Raw genomic sequence first — 27,460 nt, 5'->3', positions numbered from 1 at the left:
ATTTTAGGGAACTTTCAAAATTGCCGATCTACAAGCTCAAAACACATTGCAACGCGATCCGTTGTGAGGCGATCGATCGACTGTTGTTTTAATACAAATACAAATAAATCAAATTAAAAGTTTAAATTAGTTTACATGGCCAAACACGCAACATCATCAACCGTATCATATGTATAATACAGTACAATACAGTACAGGCATTGCCCGACCATGGATCACATCAAGGACCTGCAACATGACTGAGGAACACATTCCACTTTGAATCATATTTATCCAACTGATTATTCATCTTAAAGGATAACCTCTCCAAAGCAGCCACAACAATACCAAGCTGAGTGAACCATACATGTGCTGGAGGCAAATCCTCAGACTTCCATTCCTTAATGATTTTCCTACCCACCATTAATGCTGTGACTGTTGTCCCTACTTTTGCACGACAGCGTTAATTAACTACTTGAACCCCAGCTCCCCTATACGGGGGACAACAGCAGACCAAGTGCAGATGTAACTCGGGTCCATTTTTCAAGTGATTAATGAAATTAATTTATGATAAAAAAAGAATAAAGAAAACAAATGATGGATATACTGTATACAAAATATGAAATATGGAGATACAAGGTTTCTGCCAGACACAGCGAGGATGAGCTTCATTCGTGGGCGGCGGGCTGGCTTGTATTTATTTCCACCTACGTTTGAGAAAATGTCTTCTTTCCATATATTGTTAAACTCCAAACCTTGGACAGACGTCTGCAGGGCACAGTGTGAATAGAAATGGAGCGCGCCCACTGCATGCAGAGGGAGGGTCAGTAGTTCACTGGTTGTCAAAGTGGGGTCCCGGGGACCCAGAGGTCCTTGGTGGGGACTTTATGCATTTATACGTTGGCTATTCAACCATATCAGATGCACAAGCTCACAGCTCTGCAAGCTTGTGCATCTTAGGCAGATTATGAAGCACTGTACTTATTTATTCCATCATAATAGATTAACTGAATATGTAATGTTTCTAGGTAGATTATGAAGCACTTATTTATTCTAGGATTGTATGCTCTGTGTTTCTTTTCTCACCTGTCCCTCCCTTTTTTTAATGCTGACCAATGGGAGCTGCGCTCCAAGATTTCCTATGCACTTGTGCATAGGAAGATTTTATTTGACGATTTTTGAAAAATATCAAAACGTGTTTACATTTTTGAATAATTCCGATTGTCTTTTCCACAAATCTTCTCTTCGGGGGTCCCTGGCAGGCTGGCACATAATATTTTCAGATGGGTGTCCGACTGTCCGTGGCCACGAACATGATTAGTTCATAGAATACTGCGTATATAAATATGAATCAGTGTAGAGCGTGATTTCTCCACTAGTCCCTGCCTAACATTTGTTGACGAAATTGTCAATATATATTTAGTCAAAGTTTAAGTCATCATTGCTTAGTTTTTATTTTGTTTTTGCCAGTCGATTTCTCGTCATAGTTTTAGTCAGTTTGTTTTTATTTCGTTTTTGCCAGTGAAAAATGCTAATCAAAAATTGTTTTGCCATAGTTTTAGTCATCATAGCTCATTTCTTATTTAGGTTTTGCCTAAATAAGACTTACTTTATTTAGTTTTAGTTGACGAAATGAACACTCCTGCAGATACTGCCAACACATGGCAGGCTGGAAACTACATACAGGGCCTGGAGAAGGACCGTGTTTTCCACAGTGTTATCATGCAGGAACTGGGCTGAAAACCAGTAATGAAAAAGGTGTGCGCATGTGCTGCCATGAACGCTTGCACGTGTGTGCATGCATGAATGCTTGCACATGTGCACTGGCTCTCTCTCTGTGTGTGTGTGTGTGTGTGTGTGTGTGTGTGTGTGTGTGTGTGTGTGTGTGTGTGTGTGTGTGTGTGTGTGTGTGTGTGTGTGTGTGTGTGTGTGTGTGTGTGTGTGTGTGTGCGCGCACGCACGTGTGTCTGTGTGCATGCGTGCGTGCATAAAGTTACTAGGCTATACTTGTGAGGGCCAAATATCCCCACAGGTATGGTAGAATGTGAGCGATAGACATAGGCTTGGGGTTAGGATTAGATATTATTTAAGAGGTTAGATATATTTTGGGGTTACAGCTGGGAGTTATGCCTGATTTATACCTAGCTAGTAGCTCATCTGCAAGTGGGCTTGAAGATCAGCTATCATCATCGGTGCGCAACACCACAACTAAGTACAATTGAGGCTTTAGGGTTAGAGTTAAAAAATAATTATATAAAACAGCCCCGTCCTAAAATTATGCTCACAAGTCTAGTAATACAAACTCAGTGAGTGTGCGTGTGTACGTGCGTGCGTGCGTGTGTGTGAGAAGCATTAGTCCTGGAACAACAGAACTTGATACTTTTAGAAAGTGATGGGGTATATTTAGGGATCACTGCCAGACTGTGGCTTATACTAACAATCACATCATAATATGTGACTCGAGTCCCACCACAAAGACAGTCACCTTCCACAGACCACTGGGAAGTCTTTCAACAATTAATGATCAATGATCACTCAATCAATCAATCGCATCACAGGAGGAACCAGAAACACAGATACAGTACTCCTGGTACTTGAGTATGAATGGGACCCATGGTACTGGCACTGCAATGAGAGTCTTTACCCAGTACCCAGTCTTTCCCACTGGCAGAGATGGCATCGCAAACTGCCAGAAAAACAACAGCTTCTTAATCGCAAGCTTGAGGCTTTGCCAGCACTACTGTGGAAAAAAGGCGATATTAAGCTCAGAATTGTGTAGAAACGTCCGTGGGCTGCCAACACATCATGAGATCACTCTGAATGACCACTGACCAGTAATCAAAATGGAGCCGTAACATTTAGTGTTTCTAATAGAAATTTAGATGCCTTTTCTTAAACCCTGAACACACACAAATGCTAACATAACAACCAAATTAAATAAACTTTAAAATGCTAAACTAAAGTGTAATTTAGTCCCTACAATATTATGTTGAAATGAACTGATATTTAATCTAACAGCGTGTATCAATTAGTTATAGATGAACAAATTAAAGCCCAGCGTCCGTGTTGTTGGGAAAGCGGGAATAGCAGCGCGTCGCATTGCTTGTCGATCTGCTATTTTCAGCTAAACCTTTCCCCACAATAACAGAAAAAAGACAAGACACTACTATAGCGCCCAGAGGGACTCCATGGGAAACCATATGGGGTGTAAGTGGTTAAGTATAAATGAAGCCTAAATGAGATTAGGCCAGAAGACTACAGTAACTACAGTATAACAGTACCTGGGAGAGGGTCAGCCCTACAGTAACTACAGTATAACAGTACCTGGGAGAGGGTCAGACTACAGTAACTACAGTATAACAGTACCTGGGAGAGGGTCAGACTACAGTAACTACAGTATAACAGTACCTGGGAGAGGGTCAGCCCTACAGTAACTACAGTATAACAGTACCTGGGAGAGGGTCAGACTATACAGTAACTACAGTATAACAGTACCTGGGAGAGGGTCAGACTACAGTAACTACAGTATAACAGTACCTGGGAGAGGGTCAGCCCTACAGTAACTACAGTATAACAGTACCTGGGAGAGGGTCAGCCCTACAGTAACTACAGTATAACAGTAACTGGGAGAGGGTCAGACTATACAGTAACTACAGTATAACAGTACCTGGGAGAGGGTCAGACTATACAGTAACTACAGTATAACAGTACCTGGGAGAGGGTCAGACTACAGTAACTACAGTAAAACAGTACCTGGGAGAGGGTCAGCCCTACAGTAACTACAGTATAACAGTACCTGGGAGAGGGTCAGACTACAGTAACTACAGTATAACAGTACCTGGGAGAGGGTCAGCCCTACAGTAACTACAGTATAACAGTACCTGGGAGAGGGTCAGACTATACAGTAACTACAGTATAACAGTACCTGGGAGAGGGTCAGACCTACAGTAACTACAGTAAAACAGTACCTGGGAGAGGGTCAGCCCTACAGTAACTACAGTATAACAGTACCTGGGAGAGGGTCAGACTACAGTAACTACAGTATAACAGTACCTGGGAGAGGGTCAGCCCTACAGTAACTACAGTATAACAGTACCTGGGAGAGGGTCAGACTACAGTAACTACAGTAAAACAGTACCTGGGAGAGGGTCAGACTACAGTAACTACAGTAAAACAGTACCTGGGAGAGGGTCAGACTATACAGTAACTACAGTATAACAGTACCTGGGAGAGGGTCAGACTACAGTAACTACAGTATAACAGTACCTGGGAGAGGGTCAGACTACAGTAACTACAGTATAACAGTACCTGGGAGAGGGTCAGACTATACAGTAACTACAGTATAACAGTACCTGGGAGAGGGTCAGACTATACAGTAACTACAGTATAACAGTACCTGGGAGAGGGTCAGCCGACTGCCGGCCTTTTTGTAGTACTTGTTGGGGCTCTCGAACTGAAGATCCTCCCATCGGATCCTCCACAGCATTCCAGCCAGCTCTTTCTCCAGTTTCAGTTTCCTGCAGAAGGAAAAGCAATCAGTCAAATCCACAGACGGACAGCACAGAAATATGAAACAAAACACAACAAACAAGCACAAAAACTGATGCCTTGGTTAAGGGCACATTTTTCATGGTTTTTAGGACGAGTGGTTGGAATGCAGTAGAGTCACGGACCCCCATAACTCTGAGAGTGACCAGATGGAGCCGTATGGGTCCATTTGGTTCCATTTGCACATTCTCTCAAGGAGTTACAGTCCCATAAGGTTCCATTTGGTTCCTAACTATAAATCATTTAGCTGGGGATCCCCCTGAACCGTCCCTAGTCCCTAGTTTGAGAACCACTGGTTTCAGACAATTCATGCCTACCAGTTTGAATCTCAGTTGCTATATTTGCATTCTGTCACTTTGTAACTTTTTACAGCGTTGCTCTGCGGCAGTCTAGCTTACTGTAGCGGCCTATAAGAGGGTCTGTTCGTGTCTGTTTGTGTGTCCGGAGATCATCTCGCAAACTGATGGACCAATGGTGTTTTAACCTCTGATATATTGTCATGTATATCATTGCTGTTGGACAGAAACCTCCTCTCGCTATATTCCAACTTCTTGCGTTTGTTTTTTCCGTACATTAACCCATTCTGACCGGGCACCCATTTTGGTGTTGGCATCATGTTATGCTTTAGCTATTGAAAAATAGCAGATCTACAAGCTCATATCGCGCCACCGAGTGGCGCGATACGAGCTTGTAGGTCTGCTATTTTTTGAAAAATCGAAGAGCGACTGACATTTTTAGAATCTGATCTCAGGTCAGAATGGGTTCATCAGACCAGTGTGTTGTCCAGTGGAAAACCTCGTATGAATCTGATCTCAGGTCAGAATGGGTTAACGTCCTTCTTGATAACACTACAGCGTCACACAAAAGCATCGTCTAACAGTAGCAGAAAAGCGTCTCGAAAAGTGGCGCAAAGCGACACGTTTTGAGCTTGCAGATCTGCCATCAATCAAAAGTACAGTAACAGTTTTGGACTTCTGGTTTCCACCCGACAGACGATATACGCTCCGTCAATAAAAACTTTTATATCAATCAATACAATTATTTTGACATCCAGGAACACCAGTGGTTAGAGGGTTCTTACAGTAAGTACTGTATCTGTAACTCATCTGCGTGCTATATTTAATGAACAGTGGTTCAACTATTAGCCTGAAGATTGATATTGACATAATACTGTACTGAAGAATGGGCCTCTTCAAACGAGCGCTTAAAAACAAATACCTACAGTGCATACCAGAATGTAACAGCCAGGTTTAATAAGTCAGGTTAGAATATGTATGTCGGCGACAGCTCTGACATGTTTTTTAACGTTATTTTTAAAACAGCCAGACTAAATTGGCAGACACGAAGCAAAAAAAGAAGAAAGCTCTTCCTAGTGAATTAACACATCTGGCAGTGCTCTCAAGAGGGGCCATTGTTTCACGTCATTCGCCAATTTACAGCAAAACGGCTTCTAAGAATTGAACCGTGGCATCTTTTCGAGCATGGTCAAAAGTTTGGGGAAAAGTGAGACATTTTGAGGGGGTCACTTTGGAGTTGAAACAGGTTACCTTTTTTTGCTTTTCTTTTAATGAAAAAACAGCAGAGCCCACACATTCCAATCCTTCTGAAAGGTGTAAAACACTTCCAGACTTGGGGAACTTATTGCAGCGTTTGCATTATCGCTGCGCTTCGCCCTTCAGCCCAACCACCCTAGTTGGCCCCAGAAGCAACTTCTTTCTCGCTTTGTTTTTCCTTTTTAGTCTGAAAACTATCGCAGGGTCTCTGAATAATCCTGGTTTTGGCGTCGGGGCTTGTTGTGTTTCTGGATGCGCTCCACTATAGAATGGAAATGTCACATCATCATGGGGGAGTGGCACATGTAGACTAGTCTGTTGGTTGGCTAACTTCGTTTCGGCAGAGAACCAAAGATGAAGTCGGTGCACAGAAGTCAGAAGTACAAAAATACACTATGAAAGAACCACTTAAGCACTATTTATGTAATAGTGAAAGATCGGATATTTACTCGCGACTCGCTCCGTGGCTCAAAAAGTGGGTCCCCGACCGATTATTTGGGAAACACTGCTTGTAGCTAACCTATATGAGCAGGCAGGAAACACCATTAAGCCACCAGTACCCCTCCCCCTTCTCTCCTCCCTCCACGAAAGAAAAAAGGTATTTTGCTATTTAAAGACCCTTGTTTAGAGAGGCCTGGCAGCCTGCAGAGGAGTTAAAGTGTGGGGCTCCACACTAGGGCTATTGTTTCATAAATCCCATATGTGAATACCTCTGGTTGGACCAACCCCTCCATTAAAACAACAGAGCCTACCTCTCTCTCTGCTCAGTGTACCCTCACACACTACGGCCCGGTTTACACCTCACAGTGGTGGGAAAGTTCTTACTTCATTACTTAATTCAAAGTATCAATACTGCCATTCAGAAATACTCTTTTACAAGTAAAAGTCCTGTAATCAAAATTTACCAAAAAATCATTACAAGAACATTGCCATCAAAATGTACTTGAAGTACACTGCCATGCAGAAATACTCTGTTACAAGTAAAAGTCCTGTAATCAAAATTTACTAAAAATCATTACAAGAACATTGCCATCAAAATGTACTTGAAGTACCAAAAGTAAAAGTACTCATTATACATCATTGTGCTCATACTTGAAATGGGACATTCCATTTCAAGTTTTCAAATGTATAAACAATTTTTTAAAACAGCAGATCTTCATTGTGAGCTTGTGGATCGGCTATTTTTTAAATATATATAGGCGAAGTTCTTAATTAATGTATGTTTTGTAATAATAATCAAAATCTACAAAGTAGCTAGTAACTAAAGTTTTCAAATAACTGTAGTGGAGTAAAAGTGCAATATTTGACTCTGAGATGTAGTGGAGTAGAAGTAAAAGTATTGGAAATTTGAAATACTCAAGAAAAGTACAAATATCTCAAAATTGTACTTAAACTTACAGTACTTGAGTACAATGCACCACTGCACCTCACTGTACCAGCGATGGGAAGCAGACCTCTAGACTCCCAATCCACACAGTCACTCTTCATTATAAGTAAGGCTTGACCACCATCCTAAACCCTGTGGACGTTATAGTGAACTGGACCAACTGGAATGGGCTTTATGCACACGGAATAACTCTTCCTACTTCCTACACAGGTGTTACAGATGATACTAATTAAGGATCTGTTCCATTTAGTGTGCAGACTGCAGAGGACCCCCCATAACTAACACGAGGACCCCCATAACTCTGAGTGTACGAATGGAACCAAACGGACCCTTACGGGTCCATGTGGTTCCATTTGTACACTCTCAGAGTTAAACACCCGTACAGGGCCATTTGGAACCCACTCAAGGACACTTTGAGACCCACTGGTGTAGCAGAGTGTTTCCAGTGAGCCAACATGCACAACCTGACTCTGTTTGATCAGAATGGAACAGAGCCTTCATTAGTATCATCGGTAACACCTGTGAAGGAAGTAGGGATTGGGGCCCAAGTTCTTTCTAAAATGGTGTGTGCATATAACCCATCAGCTCTGGACTCCCACCCCCCCACCATCGACACTCAAATCTCTTTGCCATAAAACTAGCCAATAGCTTGTGGACATGAAAATGAAATGAAAAATGAAAATAAACTAAAACAAACAAAAAAAAGACACACTTAGATGCAGCAAGAAGCAGACATTCCAAATAGCCTTTTATTGAATTACATACTCTCCCCAGGAATTTTAAATTGCACACACTTTTACAATTGCAGTAGTTTAGCTCAATTGCAGCACATTATCCTAACTTTTCAGTCCAGTGATGCACTAATATGTCCCCACACACATACAGTAGCCCTACCCTTTTCCATAATAACAACTTGATTCATGTTGCTGCTAATATCACCTGGTTAGCGGACCGTTATCGTTTAGAATGTCCATAATGCTAAACTTTCGGTAACACTATACATAAAGGTCTATAATGCATTGTAATCACATTTATAATGTAATGCACTTAATAGGTTTCATAACACTTATGTACACACTATAAATGTTTATAATTATTCACAACAACTTATAACAAAGACAAATAACTGACAAAGTTATGGCAGTTGTAATGTACTGTTCCACTGCATGAGCTCATAATGCGTTGTGACCAGCACGTGTACTACTTCATAATCCTTGTTATAAGTTATAAGTGATTATAAATATGTGTCATTAAGCCTTATAAGTGCATTATAATGCAATATTTGTGTTATTACAATGCCTAATAGACCAGCCCTTTCAGTTAAGTGTTACCATACATTCATTACAGCTCTAGTGCTAAGTATAGAGGTCTGTCAACAGTGTGACTTGTGTGGTGTAGCTCTGTCTTCCGCCATTGTCCGTCAGCGACTCCATTTATTAGTCTGGTAAGACAGAAAGGGATATATATTAGCTTTAGCTACTTAACAAAACACACTCCAAAAGAAAACACTGTCACAGAAAAAGATAACCTCGTACCTCCAATTTGGAAGATTTTTTAATGTTTTTGCTTTAACTTAAAATGACCATTTATAGACAAAAGAAACAAAAATAAACTGATTAGGACCTCTGAAGTTATTTCACAATCCTATGAAAACAAAACCAATGTGATCTTTTTTTTTTATAATGTCAAGAAGATACAGTTACAAAGTTTTGCTCCAACAGCAGCACAGAGAGGTCTCCTCTGCTAACATTTGTAATGTTTGTAAACACGCAAGACACATTAGCAGAGCCTGTTAACCTAACCCTGAGAGGTCACCAGGGCCCAAAATGGATCCCAGGCATTTATGGCGGGTTCCCACAAGACAAGTGTTTTCATGAGCCTGGGTACCGGGAAGGGACTAAAATGTTACGGTTGATTTATATGCAGTGTCACACCGGAAATAGCTGATCTACATGCTCACCTTCTGAGCTTAGATCGGCTATTTTTGGTGCGCGGCACAGCGTACACGACCAAGTATAAAACAGCCATTGCATTTCGGTTGCAGGCTAAAGAACGCTGAAAAGGTCTCCGGCTTGCAGATGAATGTTATACTTAACACTTACCAAACAAGGGCTGAGGCAGACTAGCTAGTTAGGATGGTACCTCTGGCCATGGTGTAGCTCCTTGCCTTTCTCCTGTGAACCAGAACAGAACATGCAGCGTGAACGGTGTTAGAAGTGAGACCGCGCGTCAGTTATTTAAACTAACTTATGCTTATTTGAGTTTGAAATTGGATTTGAAAACACTGAATGCAAGGTTTAGTGGATTTACCTCAGGTTGGCATGCAACTCCTCCATCTGTCTTCAGTTATTCCTCTGATTAAAATCCATTCGGATTGGGTTGACATCTTCATGTGTTAATCTTTTCCAAAAATGTATCTTTTGTGGCAAGAATGAATTATGAAGAAAACAAAATGCACATGCAAAATATGTCTGCCTCCAAATCGCTACATAAATGGCGAAACATGTTTGTTTTGTGTTGTTAGTTTTGCATTCGTTATTTTATTGATTTAAATGTTGCCTCCAAGAGAATACTAACTGAGGAAAACATTAATTTTAGATATTACATGCAGGATTTGCCCTCTGCGTCAAACACATTAATATGAAAGCCGTTCAGTAGCTAAGAAGGTCGGGGTGCTCGTGATTAACTATTTGTATAATTAAGACTGAACATACTCAATATATTTAACACAAATACATAATCTGTGCCATTTATCAAAATGTAATTTGAAGCTTTTAGAAATGAAAGCCAAGAACAGTCCGTTCTTTTTAGTAAATAGTTGACAGAGTGTCTATGGAGATCTACAGCAGAGAACTTCAACTGAATAACATCATTATAAGACCTCATAATTACTGCTACTGATCAGTGGTTTTTTAAATTCTGAAAGTGGACAAATGGACCTGTAAGGGTCCATTTGGAACCCCCTCAAGGAATCCAGAGGGGCCGCACTTTGAGAACCCATGTGCTAGCTATACGGATCAGAGTGGTTTGTGAGTGGAGAGAGAGGGCCATACTGTTTATTGAACATTCACTGAAGGATCAACACATATTGAACATTCACTGAAGGATCAACACATTTAGCAAACGGCAGCAAAAGATTGTAAAGTGAATTAAAATAAAGTAGGCAGTGCATTTTGGCCTAAGGGTGGCGCTAGATATAAGACCATGAGACCGTCAAATCAGTAGACTTTATTCTCAAGGAAGCATGATTGCACTGGTAGTGCAATCATGGCAGTCCACTTCATGGCAAGTTTCATGCCAGTCCACTCATGGCAAGTTTCATGGCAGTCCACTCATTAGATTTAGAGATATCTCCAATCCTATCCACTACACTCTGTAACAAAACTGAATAAAAACTGAACATTTGCCATTTACTGAACATAATTTGCTATTTACTATCTGAACATTTGTCATTTACTACTATTATTTTGTCCACAGAAAGCATGTGTTTGAGCTACGCAGCGCCTTTCTACGGTCTATGGTTCTAACCCCCCCGGGTTAATGTCAAAGTGTCATCGTGTCACTGACCCCCTAACTGCTCCCGATTAGCAGGTCGGTAAATTACATGCTGTCCTCTGCCATTGGTGTGTGTGTGTGTGTGTGTGTGTGTGTGTGTGTGTGTGTGTGTGTGTGTTCGCGTGTGTTCGCGTGCGTGCATGCGCGCACGAATGGATGAAATGTATTGCACTGTAAATGTAAAGTGCTTTGGATAAAAGTGCTATCTAATGAACCATTTTCCATTTACTCCAACCAATTGTTTTTGAGATATCGGACAGAGGAATGGATGGGCATACAGACAGACAGACAGACAAAACATCGTATGGTATGGTGAGACGGTGTACTAGTGAGTCGTTACATGCCTACTATACAGAGGGTTTGAAGTGGTTAACAGAACACACACTCACGGTCATTAAACAAGCATAACCGTTCAAGTATTCAGTTGCTGGGCCAGTATCCGAGTTCACTTGGCAACTGACACAGTTCTCCACCGTTTTAAAGACATCACCTGCAGTGGTGGAAGGTACATTTACGAAAGTACTGTTAAAGTACAATGTTGGGGTATTTTTACTTAAAAGCCCCTCTCTGGCTCTCTCTCTCTCTCTCTCTCTAGCTCCCTCTCTGGTGTAGACAGGAAAAAAGCGGTCCAAGTCCAGAGCCAGAGTTTGTCACACCATCACTAAACACGGGAATATTTTACCCAATGTAAGATATTCCATAAAAGAAAATTATCATAAAATTATATTGAAGTACAGCAATACATGGCAACTTGAGGTACTCTTCTTTAATATTTCATCATGAGTTTTCACAAAAAAATATCCCAGTCATATCCATTCACATATCCATTCCTGGGATATGTGAGAATGGTCCAGTGAAAAAAATAAAAATAAAAATGCATTGTGGGTGTATGGGATTTTTCTCTATGACACTAATACTAAACACCTGCCTGTAGATAAAACCAGGGATGTGGGTCAGGGAAACAAACCTACCTTCTACTGTATGATGTCACTGAGCATCATGAAGGTACTGAAAGACCCACCCACCTCAGACATCAACATTATGATGTCACTGAGCATCATGAAGGTACTGAAAGACCCACCCACCTCAGACATCAACATTATGATGTCACTGAGCATCATGAAGGTACTGAAAGACCCACCCACCTCAGACATCAACATTATGATGTCACTGAGCATCATGAAGGTACCATTATGATGTCACTGAGCATCATGAAGGCACCATTATGATGTCACTGAGCATCATGAAGGTACTGAAAGACCCACCCACCTCAGACATCAACATTATGATGTCACTGAGCATCATGAAGGTACTGAAAGACCCACCCACCTCAGACATCAACAACGTGATGAAAATTACAAAAATATAATCGTCTGGGTGAAAATCACCTGGGTTTAGTGTTCTAGGGTTTACTAAGTCTTCTAGAGGGTTTAAGTGGTTTCAAGCTGGGCTTTGTGTGTGTGGACCCGAACAGACTCACCTGTAAATGAGGAAACTGGAGATTCCAAAGATGATGAGCGCCAAGCCCGATCCCAGAGCCACGATCCCCAGGAGAGGCAGCTGACCTGCAGGACCAACGGGGAAATAACATCATGTCCAAAAGCGTGTGCATAAAGTGAGTGTCTTAAAGTCGTTATGCACTCAGTAGGCGTTCCCGCATAACTTCCGGGTATGATGATGATGTCACGTGCAAATATACCCTCTATAGTCACAACCGCAGATCTACAAGCTCACAACGCATCGTGAGCAACGCATCGCTCTGGATTAAGAGAGTCTGCTAAATGCCTAAATTGTAAATTGTATATAGACTATTTTAGCTATATTTTACATAAGTCTTCCTAGAAATCTAGTCAAAAGTACAATATTTATCTTTGAAATGTGGTGGAGTGAAAGTCATGTATTCAAAAATATGAATACTCAAGTAAAGTACAGATACAGATAAAATAAAAGTACTCAAGTAAATGTACTTAGTTACTGTGCATTACTGCTGCGCATGCCTAACAGATGTCGTCAGTGAAATCCTTCAGTCTCAGTTGCCAGTATCAGTAGTGCGATTTCCTGAATCGTGTCCACTTGCATACGAATCAAATACCATTCTCCCCCACGCACTTTGGTAAGCATTTTCATTACCATCACATTTACAATATACATGAATTAACTATCGATTATACCTTACAAACTACGAACTACAAATCTAAGCCCAGAGAATACAAGAATATTTGTCTGTCCTTCGTTGCTTTCTCTGACGAGCTATAGTAGATCGGCTATTTTCAACTGGCCAAAATGTATATAGGGCTGAAGTGGTTAATGTATATTTTGTAATAATTATCAATCAACAAAGTAACTAGTAACTCAAGTTTCAAATAAACATATAGTAAAAGTACAATATTTGGAACCGAGATGTAGTGGAGTAGAAGTATTGGAAATACTCTCAAAATACTGTACCTCAAAATGGTACATACTGTAGTAAAGTACTCATGTAAATGTTACTTTCCACCACTGTCGATCGGCTATTTTCAGTTTTCCCCACACTAACAGAAGACAGAAAAGATACCAGTACAGAGCCCTGGGGTACTCCGCTAAACCACGGGGTTTTACAGTAAGTGGTTAATAACACAGAGTAAGCGGATCGTATCATTCCACACACCCTCACTGTCTGTCAAAGAATTGACTTTAAAACTTTCAGGGCTTTAAATTGTTTAATCCAGGGTTCCACTGTGCGTAATTTGCAGTTTTAAAATAATTAAAAAGAAACAACAGATTTGTCCCGGACCTGGTGACGAGGCCGTCGCGTTATGACGAAACCGGAAATCAAGTCATCCTCTGGGCTGCTAGGGCTTCTGGGAAATTGAGCCCAATGCAAGTGGACGGGCCATTTGTTTAGACTACAACATGCTGTGCACTGTGGTTTCGTTTCGCATTGTTGTTCATTTTTCGTGGTTGAAAGCTGCAAATACTTCAGCGTATTCTCTAAAGGTAATAAAACGGCAACGTAGAATATTGGATTAAATAGCGGGGAACGCGTGAACTGTTAAAAAGAAAACGGAAAAAAATGATTCTAAAGCATTGAATGGTTTAGCGCCAAAATCCATGTCTGATCTTCCGCTTACATTCTGAACCGTCCAGACCGCTCTCAGGTCATCAGGGACAGGTCTGCTTTCTTGAAGCCAGAGTCTGAACTAAACAGGGAGGTAGCGTTTCATTTTTATGGACACACACACACCACACATCTGGAACAAACTCCCAGAGAACTGCAGGTCTGCTACACAACTCTCAGTTCTTTTTTAAGAACCTTTTTGTTTTTGCCATTGCCTTTTACTTTTTTTTAATCATTTATTGTGCATTTTAATTTCATTCAGTTTTATATGAACAATATTCTAATTTGCCCTTTTATAATGTGTTTGTGTGCTGTCTCAATTGTCTGAATGTTTTGTGTATTATTAAGCACTTTGAATTGCCTGCTCAAGGGTAACAGCTACTTGATAAAAGCTACAGCTGATAAAAGATAACACTTCCCAGTCCGAGAGAGAGACGTTTTACAGTATATAATGAATCCCATTCACGTAGACCCGTTACTTACTACCCATACTTTTATACCTTTAACCTTACCCCATTTAGACCTGCTGAGGAGGCCAATGCGCCTTCTAAAACCTACCCTAAGGTTTCTGAAAACCAAGAATTCTTATTTAAAAATAATTATTTTGCTACATGTACAACAACAACAACAACAACAACTAATGAGACACAGCGGTAGCTCCCGGATTCAAAGGTATAACAACGTATAGGTTGCACCAAGTCAAAATGGGTTATAAATTATGTGTATAAATACTTTCCACAATTCCTGTACTTGTACATTTGCTGGGCTTGGTAATTCAAATCTTTCAGATTGTGATTTCATTCTTGACTTCCTGGCCAGCCTGAAGCACGCGACGACGCGCACAACTCATAACCAGTGGTGGAAAAAGTACTTACATTTCCTACTTATGTAAAAGTATCAATACTGCAATGTAGAAATACTGTTACAAGTAAAAGTCCCGTATTCAAAATGTACTTGAGTAACTGTACAAAAGTATTGGTATCAAAATGTACTTACAGTAGAGTACCAAAAGTAGAAATTACGCATTATGCAGAATGTCCCATTTCACAAGTTTTCAAACGTATAAAAATCTGTTGAAAATACTGTAGCAGATCTACATGCTCACAAAGCATCGAGCTTGTAGATTGGCTATTTTCAAATGATCGAAATGTATATAGGGCTGAAGTGTATAATCATTAATGTATAAAGTAACTAAAGTTTTCAAATAAATATAGTGTAGTGGAGTTGGAGTAGAAGTAAAAGTACTGAAAATGGGAAATACTCCGGTAAAGTAAAAATACAGTACAGTACTTGAGTAAATGTACTTGGCTACTTTACACCACTGCTCATAACTCACTAGATGATTTGCAGATGGAGTCAGATTATGGAGAAAGAGTGAGATTTATTGTCCTACTCGTTATCTCCCATTCCAAAGCATGTAATTGCGATGGTATTCTGAATTTGGCTCATTCCTTCGCATGCTAATTTGATCGTCCGTTTCATTCCGTCCCTGTAATTCTCTTTTACTGTGAACGTGACAGTTATTGCATTTTTAGTGGACGGAGGGGGAAAAAAACGCCTTCGTTGCTACATTATAACATTCATTATTGCTTATCGTGTTTAAATTGATTTACGAGACTGTAAATGATGGAGGAAACATCAGTTGCAGTGAGCGGTACGCTCCTCTGTTGAACCTCGTTTCACTTTAAGCCGGTGTGAAACATCTGACAGCAGGCTGAATTCAGCTGCAACTGTGCAGCTACAGCAAGATACGTTTCGCAAACGTATTTTTATTTCAAGGACCCCCAGTTTGGTATGACTTAAGCTCACTGAACCCATTTGGTTCCATACACTCCCTAACGGGCTTGTTGCAGGGCGTTTTTTAAACAAGGTGACTTGTAAACTAGTCCCCCACCGCGCGCGCGTGCACACACACACACACACACACACACACACACACACACACACACACACACACACACACACACACACACACACACACACACACACACACACACACACACACACACACACACACACACACACACACACACACACACACACACACACACACACACACACACACACACACACACACACACACACACACACGAAGTCTGTGGTGGTTATGTATTGGGAAGTTCTCTGGCTCTCAATGTCGTAATTGTTCCCAGACGACTTCCTCGTGTTAAAATGTTACGGCATGTACGAGAGACACGGAAACAGAACATGTACCGTTGTTTAGGGTTGTAACTAGTCACAATTATTACACAATACTGTCTAATAGCAATTATTTGAGATAATCGCAATTATTTTGTCATAATAGTCATTCGTCATAATCATGTTTCATGTTGAAAGATGTTCATACATAAAAAAGCAGAAATAGCTGATCTACGAGCTTACAACGTGTCACGTTTTTGAAGTATAAAATGTATAAAAGTGCCAGTAATTTCTTGGTATATTTCAGTTATTGGTCATATCTGCCCTGTGCACTTTTTTATTAAGAAGCCTAAACGGCAAACGCAAATGTAATTTATATTCAAAACGTTCCAATGCTTAATGCAAAAACACACAATGGATGTGTATTAAATGGTTGCGACAGCCCTCCGGTCGTTGCATGAGAGGTTGTCTCTGGAGAAGAAACGGAACGTGTACCGTCGTTGCAGGAGGGGTCGTCGCTGGAGAAGACGCATGGAGGGTTGTCCAGAGGTGGATGCCCACTGCTCCACTGGATCTTCTCTGTCTGGGACCACACGATCTCCTTGTTGGTTCCGTTGTAGTAGGCGATGAGCTGCACACACACACACACACACACACACACACACACACACACACGGTTCTCATGAGAAGCTGTTATCGATACACATCCAGGCTCAGAGAACATTGGGGTAATAGCCTAGATATTTTAGTAATGAATTCACCTGCCTGAATATTTATATAGACTAGCCTCATGTATTGGGGTGTGTGTGTGTGTGTGTGTGTGTGTGTGTGTGTGTGTGTGTACACTACAAGTTCTACAACTCCTTTATAGAAGGAAAATACGTAGACTGCTTTGGGAAAAGGTGAAATTGTCAAAACTCCAAACGATACATTGAACATTTAGTAGTAGATCACTTTCAGATGGTGAGTTTCTTATTTTGATAAAAGAATACCCATCTGTTGCCGATCATATGAGAAGAACAGGATACTAAGTGAATATGGCCTTGTGTCTTTGATTTGAAGCCCGCAATTAGCTTCACCACTTAAACCCCAGCATCCGTATTGTGGGGAAAGCTTTTGCAGGAAAATAGCAGATCGCGACAAGCGCTGCAAAAAGAATAAAACCAGTATGCAGCCCTCAGGGACCCCACACAACCCATAAGGGGTTTTAAGTGGGTTATTTCCATTTTCAACCAGGTCACCGGACACTCTTGTCAATATCGGCTACATGAATCAGCCAATTAAAAGCCGGGGAGAAATGAGACCAGGAAGTGACTGGCAGTCCCAGAGGAGGACTGCTATGAAATTCTAACTCAAGTCAAGCTAGCTAACCCACTTCTTCTTCTTGGGCCCTTAGAGCAGTAGTTCCCAAACTTTTTAGCTTGTGACCCAAAAGAGAAATCAGACGTTTGCCCGGGAAAACAGCCGATCTACAAGCACCCACTTTCTTAGATTTTAGTGATCCAATCAGTGCTTAGAGGAACAACACTGGGCCAGTTCACAGGAGAGTGCATTTGCTGAGTGCAAGATACACACAAATATGTCCATCCGACTGCAAGGGAAATGTGAGGTTTTTATGCATCTTATCATTACAAGAGTCAGGACCTCGGAATATCCCTTAAATAATAATTTGACCCCCCAGAAGCAAAGATTGGGAGCTATAAAAAAATATTAAAAGATTTGTACACATTTGCATGACTAAACCTAGTATGTCCAAAAGCATTAGTTTTCAGGAAATGGAAAAAACAAACCGTGTTCCAATGGATCCAATTATTTAGTCTCAAGGTCTTCTTAATACTTTTCTTTCTGTGAATATTTATGAAACCCACAGACACACTTAACCACTTTTCAATTTCCACGTCTTTCAAAAAATTGTTTCCGATTGTCAATCTACAAGCTCATAACGCGTTAAATTTGCCGCGGCTATCACGTGAGCTTGTAGATCACTACTTTAGTGCTTGACACTCTTGTGAAATAGGGCATTCATTAAAGGAACAAATATGGCCTGTGTCCCCTAGGGTAGGTACCCTCACAAAAAACATGCAGTAATCCTGGTCTCTGTACTGCCTCCCCCTGGCCACCCGGGGCGCCTGATGGAGGGGAAAGGAACTGGTTGGAATAACGGGTTTCGTCCAACCGGGGAAACTCCGCCCTGTCAGGTGAAAGAAAACAGCTTGGACTCCTCATGCATAGAAGGAAGCATGAGGTCAGTCTGTTGCTATCCCTAGGTTGAGGAGTGCAGCGCCCAGGATTACATTGACACAGAGTGAATAAAAAAAGGTTTCTGCCTAGCAACAACGCTATGCTGTGAGGAATCTCGAGGAAATGCTTGTTACCGTAATTACAAAAAGTGGAGGCATATGGAATGAATTAGTCTACTGCAGGGAGAGGCATATCGTTCTCCTTGGTCATCATTAATATTTTCCCATCACAGTTTACTCAACGAGTTATGGTATCAGGATTATATCCTTAATATTATTTGACAATTTGGCAAATGTTTGAGCAGTTTTTATAGTGTATAGTTTGATTACTGTTGATGCAGTGATTAAAAGTTCTTCAAATTTTCCTTTTCTGCCCCCCCCCCCCCCTTAAAAAAAAGAAAGAAGAAATAATAAATTGTGTGTGGGACCACCTCATTATTCTCTTAATAACGCGGCCTATCATCACCAACGAAATGCAAAGCTGTCTGGCCATGCGAGACAACACAGAGCAGACACATTTCAAATGCCTTATTATCCTGCTACCCTAATAGACAGGGGTGCATGAGCACCTGGCCGTTCATTCGTGCTCTATCTCCGACCAAGCCACACTTCCACCACACATCTCTCTATGCAAAATAAAACCTGCACACTCCCACAAAAGACATAGACTACATTGCATTCGCCAAAAATGTCTTCTTTACTGTTTAAATATTACTTTTCTGAAACACGCTATTCTTGCTCAACCTCAACAGCCTACGTCAGAATCGTCATGTTGGCGTCTACTACGCCAACTACGTTCACTTAATGGGGCCAGTCCTTCACAGTGACACACGCGTTACATCAACCACGCGACCGGGATGGTTTCTACCTCTCAATGTCGTGCCTACTCTACACTGCCATCCCAAGTCCCCTCCCCCTTTCACTGCTCCTGTGTGTGACCTGTGAACTACTCTCTGACTGCACTGTGGCTTGATTTATATGTGCGAGGTGGAAATGTAATGCACATAAATTAATTATAGGTCCAGCAAGCAAATCATGATTGTCTGTTTGTGCTCAATAGGTCACCATCACATTCCGATTTTAGGTGTTGTGTTTTTTATGACATTTATTTTGGCCAGTAGTTTCATATCTATCCTTTTCCCTTTCACCAACACAGACCATGCTAACGGTGTTAGCGCGTTAGCATCACACAGCTTACAGCGTCAGTGTTGCATGAATACTTTCAACCATGACAATGCCGACTACTTTTGCTACACACACTTCCCAAGGATTATGGAGATGTCTTTATTTATTTTTTAAGGTTGAGAAATGAAATAATTATGGTCGTTTCTAATCTCAGCATTTCACAAGAGAAAGACGTGGATGCCTTTCGCTGCTGTTGCCATGTCTCATAGAAACAAGTAAATAGGTCTATAAAAATAATCCCAAAACAAGCGCATATAACAGGGGTCTGTAACCTATTTTAAATGAAGTGCCATGTTTTCATTTTCTAGATAGTCAGTCAGCCACAAGCTCACATCACAACAATAATCCATGTAATAATCACAATAACAATACTAATAATAATAATCATAATAATAATAATAATAACAATAAACTTCTTTGTAAACTCACTCATTTACAAACAAGCTCACATCAGAACAATAATGCATGTAATAATAATAACAATAATAATAATAATCATTATAAGAAAAACAACAATAACAACACTAACAACAGTACAGTACAGTACAGTAAAGACGTACAGTAAAGTACAGTACAGAGGACAACATTACAGTACAGTGCAATACTAAGGAGTGCAGTACAGTATTATAATAATTTATAACCCATCCGTTACTACATGTGCAGGGCACACTACTGAGTTTAGACTTTTTATGCAGGGCCTGGGAAATAAGGCAGAATCTTTTGTTTGTGTAAAAAACAAAGGGAATATCAACAAAACATATCTGTTTATTGTACACAATGCAATATTGAATGCAATGATATGGTGTGTCCTGTAAGCCCATGTGGGCTGGGCGCCTTTGGTGCATGACACAAAAATAAAGAAATCTATCTATCTATCTATTCAGGCCCATCCTGCTACCCTAATAGACAGGGGTACATAAGCACATGGCCGTTTATCCAACAGCTTTCTCCGACCAAACCACACTTTTACCAGACATCTCTATATGCTAAATAAATTCGCCACACTCCCAGAAAACATATAGACTACATTGCATTCGCCAAAAATGTCTTATTTACTGTTTAAATATTACTTTTCTCAAACACGCTATTCTTGCTCAACCTCTACAGCCTACGTCAGAATCGTCATGTTGGCGTCTACTACGCCAACTACGTTCACTTAATGGGGCCAGTCCTTCACAGTGACACACGCGTTAGATCAACCACGCGACCGGGATGGTTTCTACCCCTCAATGTCGTATTTGCTGCGCCCTTCTAATGCTGCGCCACGCCTACTCTATACTGCTCCATAGACAGCGACTCGAAGTCGAACAGCAGCAGCAGCTCGCCTCCGTCACAATTTAAAGCCCACAGCACTGCACAGCCCCACACCCAAATGAATCGAATTAATGAATAAGGCGCTTATATCGCTTTTGCTCAGTGGATGGGACATTTACATTAAAAGCTATCGGATGGACGCGTGGACAACGGCATGGTTGTGTGCACTCGGAGGGAAAGGTTCCATATAGCTTCCATGCTAGCTGCTTCAGACACAGGGGAGGGGAGTGAGATGGCCCGCCTCACGGGACTCCAGTGCGAAATAGCGCTTATGCAACAATTACCCTAAAAACAACACCACAACTCAATGTCATTGTGAATAAGAATTTCGAGCAAAAAAAATATTTTTGGAAGGACACTTTCAACCAGTATGAAGCTAAATGTGGAAGCCGTGTGTGTCACACCAAAACGGGTGACCTATATAATCCTGTCACGCCGTGCATTCTGTGCTTGCGTGCGCATTTCCCAAATCTCAATCATTTATCCACACATCGCTCTCTGTGTGTGTGTGTGTGTGTGTCGCGTCGCCCTCCAGCTGCAATTGCGAGTGTGCGCTTTGGCAGACTTTTTATGCAGGGCGTGGGAAATAAGGCAGAATGTTTTGTTTGTGTAAAAACAAAAAAGGGAATATCAACAAAACATATCTGTTTATTGTACACAATGCAATATTCAATGCAATGATATGGTGTGTCCTGTAAGCCCAATTAGCCCATGTGGGCTGGGCGCCTTTGGTGCATGACACAAAAATAAAGAAATCTATCTATCTATCTATTCAGGCCCATTCAATTAATCTATCACTACATTAGTTGCCTGTTCAAAACTAAACTACACTTTATGAAATCATTGTTGCAGCCTACAATTTACAATTTAGGCATTTAGCAGACGCTCTTAATCCAGAGCGACTTACATTAAGCAAGAACAAAAAAGCATGGGTATACATCACATAAAAACATTTATCATGAAACATGCGTAAGCTAAGAAAGTAACAGTGGAATATCTATAATGAAACTATACATATAAGCTATACATCTATACTACTATGCTATACATATGTACTATGACGTGCTATGACAATAGCACATACAATGCACTTATGCTGTCTACATAACATGCTATAAGACTGTATCAAATGCTATCTAAGTCTACAGAATTGCTATCTAAGGGGGTGGGGTAAGTGCTATGGGCCATGATGGAGTCTGAAAAGGTGGGTTTTCAGACTACGGCGGAAGATTGGGAGTGATGCTGCAGTTCTGACTGCAATGGGAAGTGCATTCCACAGTTTTGGAGCCAGAAGGGAGAAGAGTTTGGGACGTGTGGAGTGTTGTCCCGGCGTTTTTAGTGAGGGTACTTCCAGCTTCCCTGCGTTGGCTGATCTGAGTGAGCGGGAGGGTTTGTAGGGTTCGATCAGACTTGCAAGATATGGGGGAGCCATACCTTTGGTTGCTTTGAATGCCAGCATCAGAGTTTTGTATTCTGTGCGGGCAGCGACCGGGAGCCAGTGGAGGGAACGGAGCAGGGGGGAGACATGTGAGAATTTTGGCTGGTTGAAGACCAAGCGAGCTGCGGCATTTTGGATCAGCTGGAGAGGTTTAAGTGCACAAAAGGACACTACACACATATATTCAGGCCCATTCAGAACACATTTCCCAAATCTCTGATTTATCCACACATCGCTCTGTGTGTGTGTGTGTGTGTGTGTGTGTGTGTGTGTGTGTGTGTGTGTGTGTGTGTGTGTGTGTGGGCGTGTGTGTGTGTCGCGTCGCCCTCCAGCTGCAATTGCGAGTGTGCGCTGTGTGCAGGGCACACTACTGAGTTTAAAAACACAGCTGAAACATGAAGTGGAGTCTGTCAACTCCTGCAATTTCCTTCTTCCCATATTGCGCTGCAACGACACTGGGATGAGCCCGCCGAAGGCGGGCGAAATTCTAGTCTTAATAATGCGGCCTATCACCAACAAAATGCAACTCCGCTCATTTCAACCACCGGGCCAATAAATCCTCCGTTGCATGACAATCTGGGACTCCTTAAAGATCCGCTCAGCGTCGTATGCAGTGTGGTTGAACTCTCACTCCGACTGCCAATATTCCTTCGTTGAGTAATAAGCAACGGCCGCAGGACTAATTCTTTACCAACACGTGGATTGAGGACGTCTCCATCGACGGCTTTGACAAGGACGTGCGCGGATCATATGCAAATCAACCACCATGGCGCAGACAGACTGATTGGAGGTTTCCGCCCACCAGGAACCCGTTGGTGGTGGGGCCGTGAGGATACCCGACCTGTGGGTCAGGGCCATAGAGTATTAAAAGGATAGAGACTGAACTGGCGCGAAGCTCCGCCCCTCCGCTATTCATGTCAGTGGAAGTTGCCAAGTGGCGTTTTGAAGCCGCCGGAGGGACCGTCTATTTCCGCCTTTTGGGGCGCACTTCCGCATTTGACCTCCAAAATTTGGAGGTCAAATGCGGAAGTGCAACCGAGCGCTCAATGTTAAAGCTCAGCTGCACGGCGTTTCCTCGTCATGAATCCACGGGTCCGCCTGCAGTCCTTCCTCTTACCACTAGGGCCCAGCACTTCAACATTGGAGTGGGCAGGGCCCGTTGGTGGTGGGGCCGTGAGGATATTATAAGTGGCACTAACACTAATCACACTGATTAAAAATGTATAACAAAAAGAAACACTAAGTTGGCATTGTTAACATAGCATTAATATGCATAAATGCATTTGCTGATTTGATTTGATTAAAAAAAAATAGTTTTCATTGTGATAGGAACATAAGGTATACTATGTCAGTTCCATTGATCAAGCCGGGACACAATCGATTGAATGATACTTAAAATAAGTGAGAGTCTATCCCAGTTTCACAATGCGCTAGACCACTGAGAGATGGATGGCTCAGGTGGAGTGCAACACCTACCATCAGCTCCCAGTACTTACTGCACAACTTCAAGCCTCCTCATACGCTGAGTTGGCAGTGCCCAGGATCCAACCCATGATCTTGCGATCGTAAGGCGAGTGCTCTACCGACTGAGCTAACCCAGACACATAATTCAAATAAACATGGTCTGAAATGGCTTTCGACCACTTAGTGGTCTGATGGGTGGGCGCGAATACTTTTGAGATCCACTGATGTACAGGCTAAAACCAGGTTGAAATAATTGAGACATACTGTATAAAAACCAAATAACAGCCTCTCAGAACCAATGCAAAGAGTTGCGGGTGGTCCCTCACATTGTTGTGGTTTCCGGTTTGTTAGCTGGGCCTTTTTATCCCCTACGTGAATTAACATTTCCCCAGACATATCGGTAAGCTCCCATTGTCTGGCTATATGTGAGACTATTCACACGTTAGGGCCTCAGTGGCTGCCAATCGTTTTAGCTCAAGACCCACACGAGAAATTAGACGTTTGCCAAACTTTGACCCAAACTACTTAAAATAGCAGATCTAGAAGCTCACACCGTGCTGTGTGCCTGTAGATCAGCCACCAGCCACCATCACGGCTCCGCCAAAATACATTCTTGAAGACAAAAACTGAAACTAAAAGATTTCAGATGACTAAAATATGACTACAACTAAATGGAATTTTATTCAAAGGACTATGACTAAAACGTGCTGCCCAAATCACCGTGGACTACTTACCCCATACTCTCCCGTCTTGTGGTCGGTCATCGCCCAGACGTTGATGTCTATGTCCCGGGCATTCTTGTGGTCCGTCGTAACCAGGCCTGTAACTCCTAAACACCCACACACACACACAACATTTGTGTTATTATGGGCATGGTGTAAAGCACTGGTACCCAAACAGTGGGTCGGGACTCGGGACCCATATGTGGGTCGCGGCTCGCGAATTAATCTTTTTGGGGTCGCTAGTACAGGAAAATATTTATATAATATATTTTTTGTCTCCCACATGTACCTTTTAATTATTACCATTTCAAAAATATTTAGATTCCTCTCCCTCAATAGCTCTGGCGTAACCATACTGCCCCTCATAAAGACAACCAGAAGAGCACCAGAATGCAGCCATCTACCCAAATAGCCCCCCAATAAACACACAAGTGTCAACACAGGTCACAGGCTGCCCAATGGGAGGTGGGGCAGAACAGAACACATAGCATTTTCTAAGAGGGTTTACATGAAGGAGAATAGAACCTAATCAGACGTTTGTTGTTGTTGTCGGTCAAAATGTTTGACCTGACAAAGAGCCCAGGCTCTCAAAAGGTTGTCATTAAAATGTATTGAGGCATGAGAGAGCGCTGGTTCCATTCTCCTTTCATTCGCATTTCCCTTTCAAGTTTTGAAGTTGCTCGATTCAGTATTTAGATATTTTATATAATTTTTTATCAAGACACTTTATTTTGTACAAAAACCCATTTTAACCATGTTAGATCCATCGAAAACAAACGTCCTTGGTTCTGGTGACTCATACTGGCCTTCTAATACGTAAGGGGGCCGTGATCGTACCGAATTGAGCTACTCAAAGACTGTGCTCCCAAAAGAGTAGTAGACGATAAAATCATACAGTTCTTTTTTTAAATGAAATATGCCTTTAACACAGCACCCCGACAAGTGATGTGCGGAGGAGTTGTGGCCATTCTATGAGTCACACAATGTCTCAGTCTTCCGCATTACATTGGGGACAGAATGAAAGTAGCAGATCTACTAGATGCTGTGATGCTTGCACCTTTTCCGGTGCATGAAACACTCGTATGAGTATACTTCAGTCAACCAAATGAACCCTATAGTTGCCCTATTCTAGGCATGTCGTAATAGCCAAACAATCTGCAAAAATAACAGATCGACAAGCTCACGCACAGCTTGATGATTGGCAATTTCCGCCGCCGAGATTTGATGTAGAGGGAGGGAAGGGACCAAATATGGACCCCTGGGGGACACCCAGTCAATGAAGTACAAGGATTAAGGTTCCAACCAGGGCTTACCCCAGAATCTCTGGTTCTGCATCCTAGTCGTGATATTGATGCCATCATTCTTGGCGCCACCATCGGCTAATGTCTCCTCCAGCGCTTTGGCGTACATCACAAATCCATCATAGAAGCTGCCAGCGATGTAATCCATCTGAAATGGCAGACATACAATTAGAACATAATACAGTGTAGTGCCTCAAAGAAACTGGGATACCAGGTAAATTACCAGACGATGTCCGCATCAGAGTCAGGAGAAAGAACTCTTCACATAAACGCTGCAGTTGTGTAGCAATGTAGAATAGTAGTATAAGATCAAAGGTCCAACTACAGTACTTACCAATGAGGGCTCCAAAGTCACACCAAAGTCCTTCTGCCGCCTGGCATGGAGTTCCCTTTGGAACTCTTTGTACTCTGGATTATCGGGTGGTCGGTATGTTATGACGAACACGGACTGGGAGAGAGAGAGAGAGAGAAGAGACACAACCTGAACATTGAATTTAAATGTCATACATTAGTCCAGTGGTTTTCAACCAGTGTTCCGGTGAACACCAGTGGTCCTTTAGGGGATTCCAGGGGTCCCCAGCTAAATGATGGAGATGGTAACCAAATAGACCCTTATGGATCTTTAACTCTTTTTTTTTTTTAATACTGTTTTTATTAGGCATTTTTTCAGATTTAAGACAATTTCAGATTTAGACAATGATAAGTAATTCAATTAAATAAAAATGAAAAAAATAACAAGCAATGTAAATGTTCCACATACAGTATAATAAAAAAGACATAAGTGTAAAACAAAAAAACAGACAAACAAAACAGACAACAGGACAGACACTCTTGCTCTCAAACTTCCAACATGTTGTGAATTAAGTAAGTTAGACATTCTTATTTAAATAATAAAAAATAAAATAAAGAAAAAACACTCAGTTCCTTTTCTTTCAGTATGGATCTTTAACTCTTGAGTGTCAAATGAAACCAAATGGACCCTTACACGTCCATTTGATTTCGTTTTACGCCAAGAGTTAACGTACATTTTTGTTAAACATTCTGCATTACTTAATTTACAAGAAGTCTACACAATTAGAGAATGTATAGAATAATTGTTATTTCGATCAATATGTGCCCGTTATCTCTCCTATGGATATAACAACATCTATACCATGTAAATGACAAGTTTTGGGTCTGCCAGGCTGAATCTCAATGGTGAATCTCAAATGGTGGTCTGTGTAAACCACTGCACTAGTCCATACCTGGAAACATAGCCATTTTAGCCTGTGGCTAACATTTATACAGTTTCAATTTGGAAAAAGTAAAGAATCAGTTGTGTTAGTGCATATGCCTATGAGCTATTTCAGATCGGTTGACCACATGCTTGCAAAGCGGATATCATTGAATTTTAAACAATGCTTGGTGCTCAGGACGAGTATACGTTCTAAGGCATTTACCGGTAATATCGATATAAGAAAGCCTTGCTGTCCGGTTGCTATGCCCGTTGCTAGGCCCCCGCCGGCACCGTTTCTGTTTCTGCATAGCCATTAGCTTCT

At 41.6% G+C, this 27,460-nt stretch overlaps 1 protein-coding gene across 1 annotated transcript in view; it reads right to left on the bottom strand.

The window, feature by feature from the left end:
• npr2 (natriuretic peptide receptor 2) overlaps window positions 1–27,460 on the bottom strand; it is an 82,506-nt gene that overhangs the window by 41,552 nt on the left and 13,494 nt on the right. Inside the window, exons 3-8 of the mRNA XM_080756690.1 lie at window positions 26,257–26,370; window positions 25,935–26,070; window positions 24,634–24,728; window positions 16,754–16,889; window positions 12,503–12,587; window positions 4,376–4,496 (exon numbers count right to left, since the gene is read on the bottom strand). Coding sequence (XP_080612816.1) covers window positions 4,376–4,496; window positions 12,503–12,587; window positions 16,754–16,889; window positions 24,634–24,728; window positions 25,935–26,070; window positions 26,257–26,370 — 687 coding nt within the window. The remainder of the gene's footprint in view (window positions 1–4,375; window positions 4,497–12,502; window positions 12,588–16,753; window positions 16,890–24,633; window positions 24,729–25,934; window positions 26,071–26,256; window positions 26,371–27,460) is intronic.

This window comes from Protomyctophum bolini (assembly GCF_963924005.1).
Source record: "Protomyctophum bolini genome assembly, chromosome: 22".
Classification (NCBI taxonomy): Eukaryota; Metazoa; Chordata; class Actinopteri; order Myctophiformes; family Myctophidae; genus Protomyctophum; species Protomyctophum bolini.
Note: the sequence above shows the minus strand (reverse complement) of the source record. Positions and strands in the feature narration are given on the sequence as shown.